Source organism: Octodon degus, unplaced genomic scaffold (genome assembly GCF_000260255.1).
Source record: "Octodon degus isolate 3935 unplaced genomic scaffold, OctDeg1.0 scaffold00007, whole genome shotgun sequence".
NCBI classification, from domain to species: domain Eukaryota; kingdom Metazoa; phylum Chordata; class Mammalia; order Rodentia; family Octodontidae; genus Octodon; species Octodon degus.
Genome location: NW_004524583.1, coordinates 30,133,106 through 30,146,064, shown reverse-complemented (window position 1 = coordinate 30,146,064; position 12,959 = coordinate 30,133,106). Strand labels below are relative to the sequence as shown.

General features: G+C 46.1%; 1 protein-coding gene across 6 annotated transcripts in view; it reads right to left on the bottom strand.

The window, feature by feature from the left end:
• The window catches only part of Sipa1l1 (signal induced proliferation associated 1 like 1), a 367,745-nt gene that overhangs the window by 130,961 nt on the left and 223,825 nt on the right, over positions 1 to 12,959 (bottom strand). For 5 of the 6 annotated variants that reach the window (XM_023703289.1, XM_023703287.1, XM_023703294.1 and 2 more), the window contains one exon: positions 7,278 to 9,075. In XM_023703289.1, the coding sequence (XP_023559057.1) occupies positions 7,278 to 8,775 (1,498 nt within the window). In that variant the 5' untranslated portion in view covers positions 8,776 to 9,075. Of the gene's footprint in view, positions 1 to 7,277; positions 9,076 to 11,315; positions 11,383 to 12,959 lie in introns of those variants that run through there. The other variant, XM_023703291.1, reaches the window with a different exon arrangement.

Here is a 12,959-nt window from a genome sequence, read left to right as displayed (position 1 = left end):
AATAAATTTCTCACTGAAACTCTACATGGGCCATAGAACACATTTTCACACCAGTTCTCCAAAACAGTCTACATTTCATAATTGGATCTTTAAAAACAAAAGCTGATCTTGCTTAGAGGCAGTGCACAGCTGTTATCTCAGCACTCAGGAGGCTGAGGCAGGTGGATCACCAAGAGCCCAAGAGCACCCTAGACTGCATAGTAAGTTCAAGAGCAGCCTGGACGACACAGTGAAGCCTTGTCTCAAAAAGCTAGAAAACCAAAACCCTTAAAAATAAATAAATAAAGATGATCTCAAAGTCCAGTGGCCTCTGACAGTCTATGTTCATTTTCAAATAAAGCACATGGAGAAAAAGTTGAAGTACGTGCCCTTCTGACCACTCCCACCACCCTCTGAACCCGCGTGGTACAGGCACCCGGGACCTGGGTCCGACCAAGCAATGTGGGCCTGACGATCACAGCAAAGGGGGCGAGTTGACTTGCAAAGGAACAAACACGGAGGACCTAACAGCTACGGGCCTGTCTGGGTCAGCAGCACGTGCTCCTCATAAGGCTAAGGGGGAAGATCACGTGAGCTGAGGAGCTGAAGGCCAGCCTGGGCAACAGAGTGAGAGCTCATTTCAAACCAAAGACGACAGTGAGGCACATTCCCAGGGTAGTTTCTGAGGAGCCTCTATGGTGCCCTAAGTCTTCTGGGAAGGAACAGAGAACTACACGTAAGTGAGGTATGCTATCATGTAATCTTAAGAAACATAAAGGGCAATTAAAATAATACATGCATTGAACCTTTCGCTACTAAATTTTAAAGAAGTAACTGCTAAATTCAAGGGCATGGAGGAAGCCATGGCTCAGGAGGACAAATGTGTCCTTCCTGGAAGAAACCTGTCCCTGGCAGAAAACCAAATGCGGTATAGAATATTCTCAAAAATTCTACACGGCAGAGAATCCAATACTTTTTTTTTTAGCCTAATAATCCTGCATTCATGCAAGATTTTGTTTGTCATTTGTTGGTTTGTTGTTTGAGACAGGGTCTCACTAGCCTTGAAGTCCCGGTGTAACCCCGGCTGACTGACTCAGGGCAGCCTCAGCCTCCTAAGGACTGGAATTAGAGGCATGTGTTGTCATGTGAGGCAGAGCGATTTTTTTTTTTTTAAGAAAAAATAATCAAAATAAGCAAGTACTTTTAGAATATACTTAGCTACATATTACCAAGTGCTCCCTGGTGAGTTTTTCTTTTTCCTGAAGGTACCACTTTTGCGATTAGGCTGACCCTCCTTAAGGTGCTTCCTCCATAAGAACAAGGGAGAAAAAGAGGTGGTATGAGGGTGGGTGATGTGGGGCATGAATAGAATTATATAATTATATGCAAAATAATTATATCTATTAAACTTCTCCACCAAGTACAGGTGAAACTGGAGTAGGGAGGATCATTATATGCATATATAGATCAGCCAAAATGATACTTATTAATCTGTATAATCAATCTGTACTAATAAAAAAGGTGAGTGAGCAAAAATAAAATGAAACAATATGTTAGCTTTTAAATGTTGAATTACATGGGCCAGCCAGAGAGCTCAGTGGACTAAAGCGCCTGGCGGAGCGCAGTAGCTAGAGTTCGATTCCCAATGTGCCTTGAAGGCCCCGTCCCAGGGGTGCACTGAGATGGCAACTGAGACTGGGCGTGGTGGCGCACGCCTGTAATGCCAGCACTTGGGAGGCTGCAAACAGTGGACCACTCCCAGTCCAATCTAGTAGTACGACCCTGAATGCCCTGTAGACCCTTCCCTAAAATTACCAAAAATGAATGAATGTTGCATTATGACCCTTGCCCTGTTTATCCGCTCACAGATCACTGGGGGAGTGGCGTGCTGGGTCTGGAGGCCCGCTGGCTGAATGCGAGCGCTCTCGCTCTCCCACCCTCACTCCACACCAAGAACGCAGGGCTGAGCTCGCTTCATCTTCTGCTGGCCAGGGAGGCGCAAACGCCCGGCACGGCGCAGTGCAGCCACCTCAGGGCCAGCTCAGTGTCCCGCAAGTCAGGATGCAGACACTCACACCCACCCACAAAATATGCACAGACACACACAGGCCCTCTGAGAAAAAAGCTTACATTCTAGAAAAGAATATGCTTTTCAGAAAGAAAAAAAAAAAAAAAAAAAACCATTTAGAGTGGTGTGGGTGTAACTATCAAGCTCTTATCAGGCTAGAGAGGCCTAGAGGCCTGACGTTAAGGAAGCTGTTCGTCTCAATCTAGAAAGATCACCCTTCTGTTTGCTTGAGCTTCTCATGTGCTCTGTGTACTATAAGATACCCCACTAAAACGTACACTAGCTGCTAATGAGGCTCATTTAGCAGACTCGACTCTGAAGCACTGTCCTGAGAGCAAAGCTGCGAATGTACCAGTGCTAGAGCTGTCGCTTGGCACACGTGTGCTTATGTGCAAAACCCCAAAGGGACGTTGGAGATGGCTGATCCCCAGACAATAAGCGGCAGTGGAAATGACTCCACAGGAGCAGCTGAAGACCAGCATGTCTTCTCAAGCTGTGAGTCACACTGCTGACCCTAACGTGCGTACAGGGGGAGGGACAGCAGGAGGAAGGTGAGTGGCAGGAATAAAATGTGGTGCTCTAGAGTCACCAAAGAGGGGGCCGGGGAGATGGCTCAGTGGAATAAGTGCTTCCCTGGCAAGTGCAAGGGCCTGAGTTCAATGCCCAGTTCTGCACAAAATAAATAAATAAATAAAATAAGAGTTATGAAAGTAATTAGATGCATAAGCACTAGTTTTGTTCCTTTGCAGAAGTAGGAAGTGATCTTAGCTGAGAAAGCAGTTTCTCCCAGCTACTGGAAACAGGACGAGGCCTATCACAGCATCTTCAGTAACTGGATTTGGAGGACAACACTCCACCTGGCACGCAGATGAGCCCACCAACTCTGTTGGCCAATGGTACAACAAACGCCACTGCCACAGCAACCCACAGCCACCTGTCTTTCCTTAATGCAGCCCTTGGAATGAGACTCAAGAATACACCTCACAGAACTGAGATGTGTGCCAAAGCCCCACAGTGAATGTAGTCACTGCAGGATGCAGGCATGGTACTGATCAAAAAACAGATCTGTATAATAGAATATGCCTTATAGACAGTCGCACACTTGGCAAAAAGCTAGACCAGTCCTGTAGGACCACAGAAAATGAGGCCTGTCACGGCCTGGCAGCAATCCAGGTTGTGCAAGGCTAAGCCTAACTACTCTGTGATGCAGGGTTTTCCTCCTAGAAATCTTCTTGGCATTTCAATCATGGTGACTAAATAAAAACTAAAAACAAAATGTATGGGGCTGGGGAGATGGCTCAGTGGAATAAGCGCTTCCCTGGCAAGCGCAAGGGCCTGAGTTCAATCCCTGGTTCCACCAAAAAAATAAAAAATAAAAAGATAAAAACAAAATGTATGCACTCCAAAGAAGACGGCCAGGTTAAAATGAATTCCCTACCGCCTAGCCTGTGTCTCCCCAAGGAAGCTGCAGTCGCGTCACTGAAATTAAGCAGGAGGTCTACATAAAACAAAAAGCAATACCATAAATGTGAGCTATCTTGTTACCATTATTTCATCCCTGGTAAAACTCAGTATAATCACACGCACACACACACTTTCACCCCTCCTGCACCAAAAAACAAAACAAAACAAAAAAACCAGAAAAGAGACGTGAGGACAAGGGAAAGAAGAGGGAACATTAATGACATGCTGTCTGCTTAGTAAGTCCAAACACTACAGTTCCTCTATTGCCCCAGCATTTTTTTAAAAAAACTTTTCATTTGGTACAGGGTCTTGCTCTGCAGCTGGGACTCATAGCGATCCTCCTGTCTCAGCCTCCCCAGTGCTGGGATTACAGGCATGCGCGACCACCCTGGTTCGGGGGCAAGTGCAGCATGCAGTACTGGGGATTGAACCTGGGTCCTTGCACTTACCAGGCAGGCCTGCAGACCGCTCAGCTATCTCCTCAGCCCTGCCCCAGCGTTTCCCAACACGGGCGCGGCTTACACCAGTGGTGACGGCACGGCACGCATGCTGCAGCAGGCCCTGCCACTGAAAGCCTTAAAAGGTTCAGCATCAGTGGCTGGCATGTTGGAACTGTGTGTCCTCTAAAGTCTGTATCTGCAAAATAAGGTCTACAAAAAGCTATCACATTATCAGCTGAATGTGATGAGACTTTACATGTAACAGTGGCCACAGGGAACCTCCGCAGTGTTTCCCCAGAGCCTCAGTCACAGTGGAGCCAGGCATGCGGTAAGCACTCCCGAAACTAGAGATGAAGAGGATGAGGAGGGAGGGTAAACTCCATCCAACCCCGCCCGGCTCCTTCAGCAGGAGGAGTCACTCTACGGTTCTAGCAAGGGAAAATGAATTAAGATACTAATTTTAGTGTATCAAAGCTGACAGCAAAGTCTTCACAGAATTATTTATTTGTATGTTGCCATAAGAATACAGATAACATAAGTTCTGCCTTTCTATTTTTAATGTATTTAGTACAGGGTCTACAGGGTCTCACTACACAGATTAGACTCCTGGTGATCCTCCTGTCTTCAGCCTCCCAAGCGCTGGGATTACAGGCCAGGGCCACCACGTCCAGTCTCAACTGCCATCTCAGCACATCCCGGGGTGGGGCTGGCAAGGCAGGTAGAGGATCAAACCCCAGCCGCTGTGCTCTGCCCAAGCTGGCACTTCAGTCTGCTGAGCTGGCTGGCTGGCCTGATAACCTAAGTTCTAAAGTACACCATCCGGGGGCATGGTCTCTGCCTCACACATGGCTGCTCAGAGCCACCACCATACTGTGGTGAACGGCCCACCTCTCAGCGAAGCTCTCCCTGCAGGGCCCGCAGGGCCCACGGAGCAGCGTTCTCCGTCCTGACTTCGGAGGCCAGTTAGTTTCCCGCACCTGACTGTGGCCACTCCTCTGACACGATGCTGAGCCACGCACGCTCTGCTGCCACCAGCAGGACTACGCAGGCAGGGTCGGCTGCACCTCCCTAGACCTGCTGATGCCAGCTGACACATTATAGCTTGATTATGAAATGTGACCATCATGGAATCTGATGACATACGGGTAGAAAAGATGTTTCTATAAATCTACGTTGAAGGTTCTGGAAAGAATGTAAGACTGCCATTAAAAGCCGTGAGATTTGAAATGGGGAAGGCAGTGATGGAAACTCAGAAAAACCGATGCACTCCATGCCAGATTGTTAATGTCCACACTGACACTGCTCTTGGGGCTTATACGATTGATAGATATGCTGAGGACCCTGAAAGACTCAAAAGCTTGGATTCCTGGGAGATAGGCAATTGTATTCTTACCTTAAGCGAAAGACACTATTTTAGACACACATTTTTAAAACAATGCCCTTTTTAAAACTGCTTTCAACTAAGCACTTCCACTTCTTCTTAATAAGAATGTTTTCCATCCTCCAAATTAGTCACTACTGAATTAGTGGCCTTTAGATTTATGGGTTGTTATGAATAAGCAAGACTACTGCAGACTTTCAATATTCAAATTTTCATTCCATGCTTTTGAAAGATGAAATACTTTAAATAAGTTTCCCCCTCCACTGGTGTAACGTAAGTGCAGGTCAAAAAACAATGATGGAGAACACAACCGTGGTCAAGATTACAAAGGGTAACTCCAGTCCACAAAATGTACTAGGCTCCAGGGCAGCGCTGTGCCTGAATACCAGTTTGTTCATTTGGAAAATGGGTTAAAAATAGTACTGAACTCATGGACACCAAGAGGTTGAAATGAAAAAATTTGTTAGACTGTTAGTAGGAACAAGTGTCCACTACTATACAAAAAAGCCATTGGCCCCAAATGTTGAGTCTGTGAAGCTAACAAATCCTGTACATTAAAGGTGAGTATAAAAAAGACATAATCCTAAAATCTGAATTCCAGAAAATTATTCAGAGAAAATATAGTTTAAAGATAACACAGGGTGTGATGGCACATGCCCATAAACCTAGCACTCTGGGAGGCTGAGACAGGAGTGTAGCCAAGTGTTAAGTCTGGACTGAAACAATTAGCGACTTAGGAAGACCCTGTCTCAAAATTCAAAAATTTAAAAAGGGCTGAGAGATAGTGTGACGTTCCCGCGTTCAAGCCCCAGTCCTGGGAGTAGAAGGAGAGACAGATTTTCATTTGCTTTGATTCCAGGACTCATGCCACAGACACTCAGGAATAAGGAAAGACACAGACACTTAGCACTGAGACAAGGCGCTTCCGATCAGTAATCCCTGGGGGGGTCCACTGCAGAATAATCTTAAGATAAATTTATCCTAAGGGAAACAGCATCGTACACTAATAGTGAGCGCCAGACCTGAAGTTACACTTCATTCAGAAGGATAAATCTGCACAGCATTTAAAGCTCTACAACAGTGGTGGGGACTCAAAACCCTAGGGGTCTGTGGTGGGCAGCCTCCAGTACCAGAGGCCTCTTTACCTGGCTGCAGACCGCTGGGGCAGCCAACGATCCCCTGCTCGCTGAGCACTCAGCCTGCGGCGCAGCATGACTGACACTCACCCCTCAGTTACAGGGCCGCTCCAGAAACTGTGAGAAAGCTCCCAAGAGTTCACTGCTCCTCAGCAAACCGGGGCCTTTCTTAAGAAGGGGGGTCAGACAGTACAACCTCAGCTCACCTCTCCCTGCCTCCCTCCCTCTTACACACACACTCACACACAAAGACTAAAACCAAGTTGCCAGTGTTAAACTCACTTTCCTCCTCTGATTTTTTTCGACTCAAACTGAGGACCTAAACTTTTATCTGTCAAGTAATATAATTTATTTTGGCTGATGCTCCTGGGAAACAGGAACACTTGCAATTTCCATTTACTAGTAGCACTGAAGTGGCAAAGAAATCCTGGACTAACTGCAGAAAGTGCTAACAGAAAGGTGGCATTAAAATTGCTCCTGTAATCTTTTTTAAAAGGCTATATTTAAAATATTTTCAAACTTACATACTCATCCCAGAAGTGACAAGTGTACAACAAGGACGGTAATTTCATTCACTAAGTCAGAAGGGTTTTTCAAATTTAATATTTAACATACAAGACACCTGTATTCCTGAAAGGGGAAAGTAGTTCAAAAAATGTAAAAGAAGCTCAACAAAGCGGTATTTAAATATTTTACCTCTGAGAAAGGTATTCATGCAAAACCTATCATACTGCTAAAAACATTAATATATTATTTTTCCACAGTATATAGCAAAAGAAATTTTAAAAACCCAGACCATCTCTACTCACCTTTCTGGTAGAAGAATTTCCTGTAATAGTACGCGCCAAGATCCACGTGCTCCACGATGTACCTCTTCACTCGATCCAGGTGCAGCACCAAGCTCTCCTTGGGCACCTCCAGCACCGCCACGCCTGCATTTGTGCAGTGGGAGGTGAGGGTAGACTCGAAGGAGGCACTTTCACAGCCGGTGAACGAGCCTGAATTTGATCTGGACAGGCTGATTTTCCGTTCGCCTTCTCCACCGATCTCATTCCGAAAGTATGGACAGCTCATCACAAGCTCATTGCTTCTGTCGTCGCCCTGGTCCACGCCGAGGCTGCCTCTGGAGTTCAGGTCCTCGGTGCTGCCCACGGGAGAGCTGAAACTAGCCGAATGAGACAAAGGTCCAGACACCAGGGAGGCCACGGCCGCCGCCGAGGCTCCTGTAGTGGTGTTTCTCCGCTTAATGACATTGTGCCTGTTCATAATTGCCTCATTCAAATCAAATAATATGCTCTGGACATCATAGTGGGCAAAGCACTTTGGACAAGTCCAGGGCCTGACAGAGTCTTCTGATCGGCTGTCATCAAGGTCAGACGATTTCCCAAGTTCTTCACCTTTGGCATTGCGTAATTTACGGAAAATGGACGAGTCTCCGGTTTCAGACTTGGAACGTCGTTTGAGTGGTTTTTCCCTGTCCTTAAAAAGCCTAAGGTTTTCTCTCTGTGAGATGGGCCCATCAATAATATCTAAAGAGAAACCAGAACCCTTTCCCCCACCAGCAATGAGAAAGTCACTGAGTTTGGTCGGAGTTGGACCTCGATCAGATTTATCATCTTTATAGCCCTTTAACAAATCAAAAAAGCTTTCTCCAGATGTTCCTTGCTTGTCAATTGAAGATGTGCTGCCGTACTCCCTGTGCAACGAGGGCCCAGTCTTGTACGTGGGTGAGACACACTCATCAAAGCTGTCCACGTCAAGCTCGCTTATGGTGATGTCACTGTTGCTCCGCTGCCGTATTCTGCGAAGAGCTTTCCGGGGGGAAGTGGGGTAGGCTTCAGGCATCAGAAACCTGGAGTCCATGCTCTCCGCTGGCCTGGTCTTGCTCTCCCGTGTGCTCTGTGTGCTCTTCAGCATGGCTGAGTCACTGGAACTGAGGCTCACAGAACTCCCCTGACTCACAGGACTGCTTTTGGAGGACAGGCTCTCAAGGCAACTTGAGCTTTCTATTTCCTGGCTTGAACGGCTAGATTCCTTTATGTTTTCCTTTCTTGGAGGCCAGTCTGCAATCCTCGCCCTAACCCCCATCTTGGGGACGCCAGGAGTGGAGGTTATATGGTGAGAGCCCTCACTCCGCGGCGGCCCCACAGGACCCATAACTGACGAACCTAAGCTGCCGTTTGGGGCCCGGAAGCGGCGCATGTAGAAGTCATCAGCGTGGACGTTGGGGGCGCCATCTGTGCCAGCAACAGAGGCCCTGTCAGTGGCAACAGGCCTTTCTGTCTGTGACCGTTTCAAGCTGGTCATGATGTAAAATCAATCAGACTTAAATCCCTGCAGAAAGAATCATATTTGTGTTTTAGATGTGCACTTCCCTTTTGGAGAATGGCTTCCGAAATGTACAACCGTTGCATGAAATCTTAAGCTTTTTCATCGAAAAGGTTAAATGTTGCCTGATTTTCAAACTACTGAAGATCCAGATCTTAAAAATGATTATAATCCACAATAGTTTCTTAGCTTCGCTTTAGCAGATGGCTTTCTTTCAGAAGAAACTGAATGGAACTTGCATCAGTGGGGCTCCACAACTGCCATAATCCCAAGCTTTCTCTAAAAAAAACAGAAGGATGATATGAATTCACATTTGATAAATACTCCTGAAAACAAACACGCAACTGTCAAAATCAGACAGATGAAAATAAAAGTTCTAACACTAGATTGTGGTTCACAGTTCCAAGATCCATTATTTTCAGTAAAGCAGGTTTGAAAGAAAGGCGTTAAAAGCATTTAGTAAAATCCATCATTTATACTGAAAAGACGATCACTACTTTAGCTTAACTGAAGTGTTTCATGAGGCAGGAGCTGGGGTTTCACGTCCTGCTCCGCAGCAGTAAGACCACTGCCGCAAGGCTGGACTTTCGCCCCAATGACCTCTGATCACATGAAACACCACGAGCCACTGCAGAGCCGAAGTCGGAGATGCAACGCCAAAGAGCAGACAACTCGAGCAATACAAAAGCAGGTTTTTGACAAGACTAAAAACTGAAAAATGATTTTATGAATAATACTGCAAACTTATTTCATAACTCCTTCTGTATTCCAAATTCAACACTTGTTTCCTTACAAGGGCTTAACATAGTTGGCAAGAGCAAACGCAGCAGAAAAAATAAACAGGTTTTCTTCTGGAGCCATTATATCATTACTAGCACTCCTCCAGATCGGTATCTACTTTATTACTTACCTAGGTGAGGCATATTGCAGGATGACTCTGGCATTCGTCAGCACCTCTTTCCAATCTCTCCTTAGTTTCATCCACTCTTACAGCTGGAAGTCTTTCACTAATCAATACGATGCCTTCATTTCCTTAAGCAGCACAGCCTACCCCACCCCATCAGCGCTCATCTATGACGACGCAGCAGGAAGACGCTGCTCTGTGCAGCCCTTCCACATCCCCAGCAGACTACAGAGAACTGTCAGCACCCTTCCAGGTGCCAGGCAGGAAAACCAACTTCCTCGTAAGCATGGCAGGCAGGAGGCAGGAGCCACAGATTCTAAGTGCAAAATCCTGCATGCTTGCGTACATCCTGAAAAGAGAGGCAGAGGATCCTTTTCCAAGACTGCAAATTACACAAGAGGTGGCCTTTAAATGCTTGCCAGATACATGTTTGGAAAGACGCCGCTGAACCAGCACTGAGCTGACAGAGTGGCATTGTCTACAAATCACGCCCTGACACTGAGAAGGACCCGAGCTCCCTGCACGCCCGCCACACTCAACAGTAACAAGCACTTACTTCCACGATAATTAAGCATCTTGCTTGTCGGCTTCCTGCCTCCAAGGCAGCCGCTTTCATTTCTCCTGCAGCACACAGCAACATTTCAGCAGACTCGTTGCTATTTAAAGCTGGAACATTTAGGGGTATTTTAAAAAACGCACAATGCCTGCAGAATGCAGGGCTCACGCAGCCTGGGACTGGGCAGCCAGTGAGATAAATAAGTGCCCACTGTTCTCACTCACTTTTTGGTGAAAGGGTCAGTGGCTTTGTGCTGCTACATAATTAAGCCTGACTGCTGAGCTTTCTTGACACTGTCACCAGATTGTCATGCTCTCCTTCACATTCCAGAACTTACTCACTGGTCTTTCAACTACAAACCTTTAAGCCAAGTAGCGTGCTAACTGTTGCTTTCAGCAGCTGCAAGGGATGGCGTACATACATGACTGGAACCACGGTGCAAGCAGTTGTCCTCACTGAATGGAAGGAAAACCAATGAACTGGACCAAAACACAAACGCCTGTCCATCTCAAAACAGCCACCATGAAAACCCAAACTCTGGTGGCGCCAACAAATCTCCAAGGAATACAGCAGCAGAAAGAGTAGCATGTCTTATATGCTCACAGAGATCCAGACACATCGCCTCCTAGTCCCAGAGCACTTGCTCTCAGGAGGCCAACAGGCCAAGCCCACTACAACAAAAACTCACTCCCGCCACGTGGTATCTGCCTTAGGAAATCGTGCACTGCAGGACTGTCCTCCCGGGCCATGTGAAGTCACACCGATTTAGGAGGAACCTAAGGCTGTCATTAAAACACAACTTCAAAATGCCCAGTCTGCAGCATTTTCTCTTCCAAACCATCTCCTCTTCTGCCTATATTTTTAATGGGTTTTAACACATTTTAAATATAAAAGTTTCTCAGTAAAATAATAGAAATGTCAAGAATCTCATTACATCTTGACTGTTGTAACTCAACATTTTATTTTCATTTCAAAACACAAACGAGCACATAGGGAGAGAGAGAGAGAGAGAGAGAGAGAGAGAGAGAGAGAGAGAGAGAGACAGACCAGTATAATCACCTGTAAAAACTGAAGAGGTTTGAAATGGGCAACAGAAACTTTTTTTTCCAGTAAACAGGAGGACGTTTTCTTCATCTATTTTTCCCATCCTGCCTTTTCCACTCTCTTCCTTTCCTCATTTACAGCATCGAACCTTTTGGAGGTGCAGTATCAACTTTAGGCAGTTCCTAGAATGTATACAAATACACATGCTTTTCACTTACTAAACTACCAGCTGGAAGTCGTGGTGCCTGGCCAAGTGTGTCAAGTGACAGCAGCTCAGCAACACCGTAAACCTGTTCTTTGGAGTGGACTTAAGTAGGGAACATATGTGGACAATTATTAGCAATTCTAAGTATCAGAAAATGTGCCTAAGGGTAAAGAGTTATGGTAAACAGCCACAGAATTAAACAGTAGAACAAGTCACAGTGTGTCACTTTCATCTTTCAAACAGCAGAGTATATGAAAATTTTCCTTATCACATATTTACTTTTACATTTCAATATTACTTAAGTCCATGGTGAATCTATTTAATCAGAATATTAACAGCATCTAGAGGGACTATGGTTAGTTTAGTAAGTTCAAGTCTACCAGCTGAAAGTCTTCATCAAAATTAGCTGGCCACCCTTCCTGATAATGCCCTTCCTCAGAGAGAAGTGCTTTCTTCTCTTCCTCCTCTCTTTTCAGTCACTCCCAGCATCCATCCATTCTCTTCTAAGCAAGGACTGAGTAGCTGGTCCTAGAACAACGTGAGGAAATAAAATGGCTCAGGCATAACAGGGAAAGTAAGCAAGCAACAAGATGCGGCGGGCGGGGCTGCGGCCGTCCAGAGTCAGGCCGGGCGCCCTCCTGTGCACTTCCATCCGACTGGATGCTCCTTAACAGCAAGAACCATGTCCTGGCCGGGCAGATGTGGTGGCACCACTCCAGCTCAGCCACTCCGAACACCAAGCCCGCAGAAGAAAGCAAGTCCCCAAGGCTCTCTTCAAGGCAGCCCTGTGGCTGCGAGAAGTAGGTGCACTGTGACCCCTCCCGAAAACTCTTTTCTGGACCTTGTGATAACCAGGCACTCTGACCCCTCTCCTTCGGCCCACACTCACAATCACTAGCAGGCTCCACCTAAAAGCTGCTGAACTCGGGATGTCCTCGGTTTAATTCTCTTGCCGTTTTTCATGTTTTGGACAGGGACGTAAAGGGTAATGCTATCAAAATGTGTATGAGCACTGCATGCATCATAGTGAGACAGCAGGTTGGAGAGTGCAACAGAAGTATTACTGTGGAAAGCAGCGTGCTGTCGTGGTTGGATCACAGTCATTTGTCCAAATGAACAAAGACAGGAAAATGAAGCTGCTGGAGGAGCAGCACATGCGGTGGTGGGTGAGCAGGACGGAGCACGTACCACACTCAAGGGGTCTGAGTGGCTGGCAGCTTTAAGTGTCACCTCTGTGCTATTACCTCCGAATCGCTAGTCACGACCTTCATCTCTAAACTCTAGATGAAACACGTGAGGTACATACTGGTTATCTTTTTTATATAAAGAATTAACCAAACAAAAAATGGAAAAATCATTTTTTAAAGAAATGAATAGTAAGGAAGTGAGGACAATAAATAATTCAAGGAACTGAATAAAAACAACATCTGTGCCAAGGGCATAAAGAACAGTGC